The 12298-nt window shown below is 37.3% G+C and overlaps 1 protein-coding gene across 1 annotated transcript; it reads left to right on the forward strand.

Moving 5' to 3' along the window:
• Positions 1 to 467: 467 nt before the first annotated feature.
• LOC131687071 (uncharacterized) lies at positions 468 to 5777 on the forward strand. The gene is made up of 3 exons (XM_058971114.1): positions 468 to 1086; positions 1202 to 1688; positions 5561 to 5777. Exons 1-3 carry the CDS (start codon positions 468 to 470, stop codon positions 5775 to 5777), a joined length of 1323 nt encoding a protein of 440 aa, XP_058827097.1.
• The last annotated feature ends 6521 nt before the right edge of the window (positions 5778 to 12298 follow it).

Genomic DNA, 12298 nt, shown 5'->3' on the forward strand with positions numbered 1-12298 from the left:
ACAAATAAATATTTTTTTCCGAAAGCCTGATCAATTGCGCACATTTTTTCTAAGGTAACTTTTTCCGATATCGTACCGTATTGTGTATTAAGGGTTCTACGCAAAAGTACATGAAAGGTCCGAATTACCCCAACCCTGTTCCAATCAGTGAAGACAAATCTCATCACATTGAACGTTCACTAGCGCATTTTTAACGATCAGAGTCACCCTTTTCAAACACCTACAAAAAATCTACGTTCATATAGGTTCCTTAGTAACCACAATGTTGTTGAAAATTAAAACAGCGAAAAAAATCCTGTTCGTTACACAGATTTGATAATTTGACACTATTTATGATGTAACTGACTAACGTTTCGTCGAAAAGACTGCTATGATTCACTCAATGCTGAACCCTATAGCAGATGAAAATTGAATCAAACAATTAATCTCAGCATCATTAGACTCGAGTGAGACATTCAGACAGCAGGATGAAGTCATTTCGATATTCCCAGAAAAACAAAATATTGAAGATAGTAGAAGAAGTAAGGAACGGTGAAGGTTGTAAATTCCGCTGTATTGCTGCTGACGACGAGGACCGGAAATGTGCATACGTCCAAACGGTTTTCAACGCAGGAAACTTTAAACGCCACGTAGTTACGCATCATGCCGAAGTCGCAAGGCGGCTTGGTTTGGAGTACAGTCCAGAGAAGAACCAAACGGAAGTAACCTCAAAACCAACAGCAGGTGAACCGCCAGCCAAAAAAATGAAACAAAAACTGTTAGTTGAGACAACCAAGAAAAATATTTTCCTTGGTACATTGCAACTCGCTACCAGCTTCAATTTGCCATTACGCTATCCTGACTGGCAGGGAATGAAGCTGCTTGCAGGTCCACTTTGGGACGCAGCCGGTATACGCATGAACAAGCACGTAATGCAGCAACTCATTCGAAGGGCTGCTGAATTGATGAGAAGTATTCTAAAAGCGGAAATGAATAGCAAAATAGTTAACTTGAAAATTGACTCAGCCTCTAGACGCAGTCGCTCGGTTTTCGGAGTAAACGTACAGTTCATGGATGAAGAAGATCGTGTTCAAATTCGTCATCTTGGTTAGTAGTGCTGAGAATTCGGAACATATGTTCTAGTTTTCACATGTTTTATCGTAAATATATTTAAGTAATATCAATATAAATGTACAATGCTATATATTTTTTTCATATTTAGCTGTACAAGAAATGATTCAACGGCAGACCAAGGAAAATTTAAAAATTGTTATGGAAGAGGTAATGTTGGTCTACGGGTTATCTTCCAACCAGTTGTTAACAATTGCTCATGATAATGGCGCAAACATGTGTGCGGCCGTAAAACTGCTAAAACTAACGATGGAGAATAACTCAAAATATACAAGCGAACCTTTGAGCACAATGCTACCGCAAGAATCGAATATTTTGAAGTCAGCTATCGATGGCTCGTTCACAGCTGAAAAGGAGAGTGACGATGAACGGACGCTGAGTGATGAAGACGAAGGCGATTGGAATGATGAAAATTTGCAAGATATTGGCGACGCTTTTGATAATGAACAAGAAGGTACTATCAATTACAATTTTGATCAAAGTGCTGACGAAGAAAACAGCGTTGATTTGGGTGTTCTGAACAGCGTAAGATGCGGAGCGCATACGGCGCAGTTGGCTGTTTGGGATGTAGTCAGATTGTATAAAAGTCGACTAGCAAAAATCAATAAGGTTTGCATCAACATGCGGCATAAGGAGTATAGACAACTTTTTGTGTTGCATAAAATTCCGCTTCCACCGAAGGTGGTTGAGACAAGATGGAATGTATGGTACATTCTTCTTAAATATTTAAAATCGTTGAAGGAAACGCCCTTCTCATCGATTCTGCAAAGTCAAGATTCCTCATTTAGTAAGTTTTAGTGTTTCAGGAGGATCATATTCTCCTACATTAACTTATTTCAATATTTTTAATTAATATTCAAATAATTTATAGATTTATCACTCCACTGGAAATTTATTTCAAAGTTTTGCGATGCATTTGAGCCTATGTTCGAATTTACGATGCGGGTTCAAAAGGACCACGTGACGCTATCACAGTTTTATGCTGATTGGCTCGTGTGCCAAGCAAAACTGAGCTCATTTAAAGATTGCAGTAATGTTCTGGCTGTAAAGCTCTTGGCTGCAATGGAACGACGAATTGGTAAACTGAGAGATAATCCGACATTCAAAGCTTGTCTATACTTGGATCCAAGATTTAATTTCGCTGGATCAGGCAGGATAAATTCTGCTGACAAAATCGAAGCTCAGGTATGATTTTATACGTACTATTCTAATGAAACATACTAATGTGAGCTGTTTCAGAATTTTTTGTTGGCCCTAAACAGAAGACTTGATGATATTGCTGGTGTGGAAAATGAACAAATAGATAATATTCATGAAATTGACCAGTCAAACAACTTTGTTGAAAGCTATATATCTGATTTATTCAATGAACAACACGTGACGATCGTTCAAAACCAATCGCAAGCTGACTCGTTATTGGTCGATTTGATGAAGCTTGAATCTCGTGAAAAAATAGCTATCTGTGCAACAGTACCTTCTTCTAATTCTCGGGAAGCAGTGCGCCTTGAAGAAAACTTTAAATCATCGTCCTGTAAACCACCATCTATCGAACCCACACTTACCAAAGCAGGACATCCGGATGCATCACCGTTTGATATAGTTCAATATTGGAACAAACGAAAATACACCAGTCCCCGATTGTTTCGATTGGCCAGAGTTGTGCTATCAGCGCCGTCAACTCAGGTAACCGTTGAACGACTTTTCAGTCAACTGAAATATGTACTCTCAGACTCCCGAATGCGGCTCAACGAAGTATCCATAAAAGATATAATGGTGTTGAAAATGAATGGGGCTTTGCTACCAAAAGTAGTCGATATTCTTCTAACTGAATATAATGATATATAATTCAATATATACATCTATGAAAATAAATATTATTCAATAAACAAAAAGACACATACACTTTTTAGTTTAGTTATATACTCAGCGAACAGCACTTGACCTCACAAAAAATTGTCAAAGAAACCAACATTCAAACTTAGCACGATGTTGACACACAATTTCAAAAAATTATGTGCGCATTTACGCCACCTGGTGGATGTATTCCATGCTAATCTCTCCATCACTGAGCAGCTTTTTATTTCCCCTTAACTTCGTCAAAATCACCATCTCCTGAAATTATCAGACATCCGAGACTGATTATAACCAAGCATGTATTGAATATTTCTAACTACCGGATTTCATTTTGTCGATTCCTCGACAGAATAAATCCGTGCTGTAGGAGACGGTATATTAAGTTGTAGCGTACACCTGACATCTTTCTCATTAATTCATTAATACCTAATAATACCCGGGGCATTCAAAGTTTCGTATAGATCTCACATAATACCGATTGCCTAAGCGGCAAAGAAAACAAAAGTATAACGTCATACTTCACAAAACTTTAGAATAAGTTAGAGAGGCAGCTTTATATTGAGAAAAACGGGGTGGTTGATGTGGGAATACACTTCCCCGCGCTAATATTCAAGATGCCACATATCGATAGCCAGGTACAAGGTTATTGTAGACCCGGAGCTGCACTGTCCCTATTATATAAACCAGAAAACTATGAACACATAATTTGAATCGAGATGTTTTGATTCCTGTAAAGCTTGTTCCAATAAATACATCCATCACAAGAAAATCATTTAAGAAGTTCTCATATTTGGAATTTTGGACGGGCAATAAGTAAACATACTCCCTTATTATATCTACACAACGTCTATGTTTGAGTACAAGCTGTTTAAAAGTCATAAGTTGATCTTGATATTTGGCGAATTACCTATAATTTTTTTGATTCATCGACGTTAAATTCTCACTCGCGAATCTAATCAATTTGTTATTGGCATGCTGCCATTCAAAACCGAATGAATATTGTATAGAGCTTTGATAGCCTAAGGCATGAAAATGGAAAAATGAAACAAACTGTGATGTCGTTGCTTACCACTCGCCTACTACAAAATAAAACCGCCAAAGGCTGCAAGCCAAATTGTAGCTGTTCTGGTTCGTAACTAAGAGTAACTCTTTATTGATCAATAGAATTTTCATCAATTAACATCACTGGTTCCAATTAGAACCACCCATGTCTTATCGATTTTTGCAATGGAAATAAATGCCTATGTTGACCTAAGTTATTCCTATTTAATTTTCACTAAGTTTCGAATTGTGAATTGACAAGTTCTGTTTGATATAAAAAAAATTGTGGCAAATATTCCATAACAAGTAAGAGTTGGGCCAAATTACCTAACAATAGGTTATGAGCTATAAACGTAGAAATCTGTGAATGGATTTGCGAAAATTTATCTTTTCCTGAAAGCTCGACCTCTCAAACGGTTTTTCGCGATCGCGTATCATATCGTATATATGGTAAAAGGTCCGAATTGAATCAACCCATATTCACACACAGATTAAACGAAAACAGTTGATAGTCTCGCCTAAAATAACATATTAAATAAAAGATATTAGACGGCAGGTCCAAAATTACGATAATGCACATAATTTAATTAATTGTTGTTGCCAACAATAATCTTGTTTTCGGTTTACACATTTATCAAAAAAGCGCACGCTCACGAAAACTGAGAACCGCAAAATTTTGTGAGAAAAAACAGAGCTACATTACAGTCATGAAAATTATATACATACGCTTTTCACAGTATTACCATAGCTGAAAAATACCTGGGATCCGAAACTCCCCTCTAATTAAAAAAAAAATCGATTTCTTGATTTTTTAAATTTGTAACATTTTAATATGTTAATTTTGCAACTTTGAAGTCTTCAATTTTGCAATTTTTAAATATTTCGATTTTTTAATTTGGATCAATATTTAGATTTTTGAAAGCTTTAATATTTTTGATGGTTCAGTTCTCGTTTTTACAATATACAGATTGCATACGTCACAGTAATCGGTGAGAACTAAACAAGTGAAATGCTAAAAATACTTAAATTAAGTTAATCCGGGGCAGCGAATTGCACTAGTGTTGCACTTTCTGACAGAAGTGGGAATGAACACGTCTAGTGGCCGGCTCTTTCGCTAGAAACTGCAACTTACTGCTCCGGGGTTGTTCATTAAAAAACGGCATTAGAAAACTATTTATTTAATCAATTCAATCCATCATGCTATAAATCAATTTCCCAAGACAACGTAATGAAAACTGATGTTAAATGACATCCAATGAAAATCGTTCCAGAATTCTGTCCTGGGCAAATTTTTCTACGTTTGAAAACTGCGTTTTATCATGCCTAAAGCACGTCCAAATTAATGCGCATGATTAGCATAACAGTATAACTGTTATGCTGAAAAGTACACTTTACACGTTCGTTCGCTTAAACATGCGTTGATCCTTAAGCGGACCTTACACGAGACAGAAATATTGTCAATAAATATATTGATAAGACTGCTTCAATCCATCAATCTCATTTAAATTCTACAGAATCAATCTATGATTTATTGTCAATATTTCTGCACGTGCAGGGTCCGCTTTAGCGCAAATTATTGCCGCTGCGTCGATTCAAACTCCATGCAAATGTTCAATGGTGACATTCATCATATGACAGCCCTAGACGACAGTTTTACCTGTTTGGACGAAGAATGTTATCCCTCTCAGAAGGCTGTCTCCGCGACAGTTTATGCGAAACAGCAGACACAAAAAAATGGTAAACCGACAGCCCATTCGGCTCGCTACGTTTAGCGTAGAATATTGTCAACAAAACGAGCGCGGTACAGGCTGTCCCCAAACAGCACCTTTTCTCACAAGATTGCACTGTTGCCATTACAGTTCGGCTTGGCGAGCGAACGTGCTGTAGCAAGAGAGCGTCGAGCACACATAGAGACATCCTATTCTGTTGCACAGCGACAGTAGTAAAAAGGCAGTCATATTGGTAAGCCTGCGTGAGAATGCAGGTAATATGCATGCAATAAAAATATCAGAACAGACATCCCAACCCAACTCTCGCAACGGACTACCACATGTACGCTTTCGAACTGTCATTCTTTTTCTTGTATACTGCGTAGTAGTGGGTGTACGAAAAATAATCTCTTTCTTTTGCAGTGTTGGAAGTTTTCTATTCTTTTCTTGTTTTTTGCGTTTATTTATTTATTTCAAGTCGTCAATCAGATGTAGGCCGGTTTCTTACAATAATTATTAAACTAACTTAACACTAGTTGAAATTTTGGTTTACTTTAAACTGCTGCTTAAGTTTTGTTTTCGACATAGTGAAGTCAATGCTTTCGCAATGTTTGTTGTAAATATTCATCATTTGGTTTAAAGGGCCAAACTTGGCATAATTAGTGCGATGGCGAATTGTACAAAAGATGCTGCGGTTACGTAGTTGTCGAGAAGGAGCATAAAAATTTAGTTTCGATAAAAGTTCGATTGAATCAATACGATGTGATACAATGTCGTTTACAAATGATACCATAGAAAATTCACGACGATCTTTCAAGGTTTGAATGTCAATTAGCATGCACCGTGCTTCATAAGATGGCAAATGTAGTCCAGTCCAACCTAGTTTACGAAGAGCGAACATCAAAAACTGCTTTTGTACTGATTCTATCCGGTTTGCATGCGTTGCTGAAAAAGGCGACCAAACTATGCTACAATATTCTAGTGTTGAACGCACATAGGCTACATATAATGTTTTTATTGTGTAGGGATCTTCGAAATTATAGCTGAAGCGTTTAATAAAACCTAGTGTGCTGTTTGCTTTGTTAATTATTGTGTTATAATGATCTATGAATGTTATTTTGGAATCTATAATAACTCCTAGATCTCTTATTCTGTCACACTTTTCTACTTGTTGATTTCCCAATAAGATTCTATTGTTCTGTATATTATTCTTTCTACTCAATGTTATGGAATTACATTTTTTTACATTCAGTTTCAGCAGGCTTTTATTACACCATGTATAAAATATATTTACTTCGTTTTGAAATGTCTGAAAGTCTTCACCATTTCTTATTTCTAGAAACAGTTTCATATCATCAGTATATATAAGAACTTTTACATTTTTTAGAATGAAGGAAATGTCGTTAACAAATAAAATAAAGAATAGCGGGCCCAAATGAGACCCTTGAGGGACTCCTGATGTAACTTGAATTGGGATTGATTTTATCCCTTTAAATCTAACAGCTTGTTCACGATTTGTAAGATATGATTGTACCCATGTAAGAAGTCCTGGCTCAAACCCCATTTTTTCTAATTTAAAAAGTAGCATGGGTATGTCGATGCGATCAAATGCTTTGCTAAAATCTGTATAAAGAGCTTCAACGTGGTTTCCGTTATCCATTGCTGTTAATGTGTAGTTAATGAATTCGAGTAGATTTGTACTTGTAGAACGCCCTTTGAAAAAACCATGTTGCACATGGGTAATTCTGTTCTTGATTTGGTGGAATAAATTTTCATTAACAATCGCCTCGAAAATCTTGGGAATGCACGAGATGATAGCTATTCCACGATAGTTACGCACATCGGATTTTTTACCATTTTTAAAAATTGGAACTAGGAAAGAGCTTTTCCATGTTTTAGGAAAACAACCTGATTCTAGAGACATGTTAAAAAGCCAAAATAAAGGAGCGGTTAGTTCTATTGACAAAGTTTTTAAAAACACCGGTGGAACGCCATCAGGTCCAGGGCTTTTAGAGCTATCCAAGTTTTTTAAGGCATCCATGATTGTATGTACTTTTATCTGTTTAATGTTAATATCTCTTGAAAGTTCTGGGAGTAATGAAAAGTATTCACGCTCTCGATCCTTCTCTGAAAATGTAGTGTAAACTTCCTGGAAGAATGTTGCAAAAAGATTGCAGATTTCCTCTGAGTTATCGCCTACCTTTCCATCAAGATGCATTTCTGTTGGGAAATAATCCGATTTTATTTTAGTTTTTACGTAATTAAAGAAGTTTTTTGGGCAAGTTTTTATATTGCGTTCTGTTCTTGCATTGTACTCTTCAAACGCGATATCAATGGCAAGGTTCAATTGATCGCATAGATTTAAATAGTTTGTTAAGTTATCTTCGCTGTTGTATTTTTTGTAGATTTTGTGTGCTTTCTGCTTACGATTTTTTAAATTTTTGATTTCTCTATTAAACCAGATGGGATGTTTTGAGTTATAGTGACGCCTTCTTCTTTTCAAAGGTATATCTTCGTGAATGACTTCAAATAATATTTTGTAGGATGTCTACGGCAGCTTCAACATTTTCTTCATTTCTTAAAATCATTTGCCAGTTTATTGCATTAATTTTTTGCCTCAAGCTTTCATAGTTAGCGGACTCGTAATCAAATACCTCCTCAAATTCACTATCACCAGGTCTGTCGTTAACATGCAAGAATATAGAAAACTCAATGGCTGTATGATATGCTTCATTCTTCCATAAGGGAGTAAGTGATTCCGTTACACAGAAGTCTTCGTCTATATTCGTCATTAATAAATCTAAATAGCAATGTCGCTGATTTCTTATGTGATTTATTTGATTAAGTCCTAAACTGGCAGATTTATCGCAAATGAACTGCAAAGTTTCATTTTCCCCTACAACAGGAAGTAGGATGCTCTCATTATCAGCATCTGGTATGAAATCAATACCGCGTTGATTGAAATCGCCATATATGTGAACTTTTACGTGCGGGGAAAGACTATTAATAATGCATTCAGCAGCATGATAAAACTTTTCGTAAGTCGTTTTTCGAGCAAAATTTGGAGGAAAATACACCGAAGCGAAAACGTGAGTTTCGTCTTTAACATGTACTTTCACCCACACATGCTCGAATTCTTTTGATTTTATAGTTTTGATAACTTCTGCATTTAGTTTTGCTGAAATCGCAATCAAAGCGCCCCCTCCTGACTTCTTACCAGATACATGACAATCACGGTCATCCCTAAATACATTGTAATTGCTCCCGAAAACTTCTTCACTTCTCACTGTTTCGTCCCAACTAGTCTCAGTTGCTAAAATTACGGAATAATGACAACCTAATATTTTGTTTTGAATCACATTCATCTTAGCTGCACTTTTCATGCGGTTAAAGTTTTGGCAATAGACCAAGATTTCTGTTCTTGACTGAGATTCTCTTGGAGAAGTGTTAGTTGAATGGGAATTAATTAGACCTAGCTCTACCTCTTCTAAATCTTGAATGGCAATATGATTTGTCAATTCATTATTATCTTGCTCTAATGAGCGCGTCGATAGCGGCAAAAACACTGACAGGCGCCAATTCCGGAGGGGTACATAGGTGTGGCAGCAGCTGTTCGATGTGAGGTGCTAGGTTGGTCGGTAGGGCACGGGTTTAAAACATCACCTCTCTGGAATGCAATGGTAGGTCTGAACGAAGTTGAAGGTGGCCTCGAAAAACGTTTCTTTGCCTCAGCCAGTAGCTCTCTATCCAACGGAAGATTGTCGATGTCGCGGCGTTTGTTATCGTGGTACGCAAATCTGCTGTGGTTGTAATTACATCCGTTATTTTTGTCGAAACTTGTGTGGTGCTTGTAACCGTGATTCTTGCGACGCTTAGTATTATTATTACTGTTACGGGTGGTGTCAAGTGCATTAGCAGGCCTCTGTTTATTCCGTTTCTTCTTTATTCTTGCTTTCTCCTCCGCTTTTTGTTGATTGAGACGACGCAATTTACGTGCGTCGTATTCGGACCAATCAGCCTTCCATACCTTAGAGTTGCCAAGGAAACGCCAGCCTGAGGTACTGGCTGCCTCGACGGACATCTCAGCCTCTAAACTAGGGGAGGAATCTGTTGCAGGTGAAGCAGCAGTCTTTTGTTCCAGTGAGTTTACTGCACTAGAAATTTGCTTTAACTCATCGATAATATCATCCGTGAATATTGGGTTTACATAACTCATATTCTGAGCCGAACAGTTGTTAGCCATGTCAGTTATCACGCTGCTGACCTTTTCAATTTCTGAACAAATTTGTTTCAACTCGCGTGTTATATCGGTGGTCAGTTCATTGACATAGGCTGCGATGTTGTTTTTCGTAGCTTTCATCGATATGTCGAATAATGATGTTAAGTGATTTTTTGTGGCAACGACATCAGTTTTGCCAGTTTTGTTGGAAGCAGCCAGCTCATTCCACAACTCCGAGGTTTTGGCTATGTGTGCAACCGCGTTATTATGATTAGCTGCAGTTGTTTTAATTTCGCCTTTCAACTCGTTTAAGAGCATTTCGATACATTCAAATCCATCTCGGACATTGAAGTTGCTAAATGTGGATGTGAGTTTGTGATTCGACTCCATAACTAGCTTGTTGAGGTTGATGACTTCTTGTTGTTGTCTGTACAGTTTATCGAAATTTAACTCCATCACGAGACGCTTCTGGCACTCGTAGCATATTGGCAGCATGTATGTTAGTATTCTTTGCTCATGATTCCTCTGAGCACCAACGAATGCAGCGTGGAATTTTTTCCCGCATGATCCATGGCAGTACCACACATGTTTGTCGTCACTCACTGTACAATTATTAATCGCGCACGGCATGTTTTACTTACGTAGCAATGATAAATGAAAACAATACAAATTAAAACACGCACGGTTAAACTTTAAACGGCGCAAATGGAAACGCGACCGAACTGTAACGACGACTTGAATGCAATTTATAAGGACTATGAGTCAAAACTCAGTTTTTATGCATCTTTTTTGTACGATTGGCCATGAGCTTAACTCAGCGCAATGTTCTTATTGTTGGTCATGGGCATTACCCGACGCAACTATAAAATTAGATTGTGGTAATGAGCTAAAACTCTACTCACTTCTTTGATTGACTTGGTTATGAGCTCTACTCAACGCAAGCAAACTTTTTTTTTGTTCTATGTTGCGTTTCGGCTTCGCCTCTTCAGAAACCGACACTAACGTATTGTCGGAATAGATTAGCGCCGGCTTGACGCAAATCCCTTAAAACTAAAACACACTATGTGTTTCAATCAAATGACTGATCAAACGTGATTTCCCGTTCGAGCAGAAGTTCTGTTTATGCCGATGAGACACAAGTGAAGCCGAAACTTGTCTTGGCTTAGCAGGCCTATGCGAAAGCACTATGCTATATTTCACCCTAAGGAGAAAAATTTGGTAAAAACCAAAATTTCTCACTAGGGTGAAAATTTGTTGGTAAAAACCAGTCTTTGTACAGGAGGGCACACGTTTTTTTTTCAGTCTTATTCTTGAAGCAGTTTTTTTCTATTTTATTGAAAATTACTTCATTTCGCTACTTCACCACTTCACTACTTGGTTCACTTTGTAGAAACAAATGAAACTATTCTTGTGAATTTAGATCCTTTAATCATGGCAGGATCGCCAATGTGATATCTTGCGTACCCTCCATCCTCGATTCCTACTCTTTCTCCCCGAGTCCAAGCCCCCGGTTCTCTCACTCATCTCATCACATCTCACTCACTCTCTCAACTTAAGATACCACAGCAGTGGTAGTATGTGTGTGTTGGTTCGAATTGTGTTGCTTAGCATTTGGCGGTCGCGATTGCTCGTCTTGTGCTGAAGGTTTCGACTACGAGTGTGGAACGGAGAATCTGAGTGGTCCATGCAGCATGGAGTAGTGCTTCTATAAGACAACAGCAATTAATTGAAGTGGAAGTGGTAGAAAATTAAACGAATGCGATTTGAATACAGAAATTAGTTCACACATAAAAGTCAATGCTCTCTGAGCATATTGATTTTTTTAAGCATAATGTCCTATTACCTTTATTCATACCCATTTGATAGATGTTTGTTTTGTTTTGAATCCTATGAAGCGTTTTCATCCTTGTAGCACAACCTGCTCAAATCGGCACTACATATAAAATCGCCCGTCTAAATATTTGTTTCCAAATAAATAGTTTGTCTTTCAGACCAAGCTCAGAATTCCTGTTTTTGAGTGGGTATAGCTATATTAAATGCTTGTTGAATTTGCACGAATTCTGTCAATGTGATCCTTAAGCTAACCTTAAGTAAGCTCTTTATCGTAATCAAACTCAAGCATTTAACTTGATCTGATCACGTAAAATACACTTTAAATTTCACGCTATGATAAATTTTTGGTTTAAACGAAGAAGCTAGTGGATTATGTGAAAAAATTCATTAATTGTTTTTGCTGCATTAGTAAAAAATCCATTTTTTTCAGGTAATCATTGAAAATATTCAAGCTTCATTGCAGTCGGAGGCAAATGATTCGAAGGCTCTTACCTGAAGCAAAGACGCTAGTATCATCCAAATTCCTCGAGTT

The sequence above is a fragment of the Topomyia yanbarensis genome, chromosome 3, assembly GCF_030247195.1.
Source record: "Topomyia yanbarensis strain Yona2022 chromosome 3, ASM3024719v1, whole genome shotgun sequence".
NCBI classification, from domain to species: Eukaryota; Metazoa; Arthropoda; class Insecta; order Diptera; family Culicidae; genus Topomyia; species Topomyia yanbarensis.

Bases quoted from the DNA above. Each gene is read 5' to 3' on its own strand.
- LOC131687071 (XM_058971114.1), top strand. From the start codon at position 468: ATGAAGTCATTTCGATATTCCCAGAAAAACAAAATATTGAAGATAGTA. The intron at 1,087-1,201 runs GTTAGTAGTGCT...TTTCATATTTAG, and splicing joins TGTTCAAATTCGTCATCTTG to CTGTACAAGAAATGATTCAA. The intron at 1,689-5,560 runs GTATAAAAGTCG...CTGCACGTGCAG, and splicing joins GTTTGGGATGTAGTCAGATT to GGTCCGCTTTAGCGCAAATT.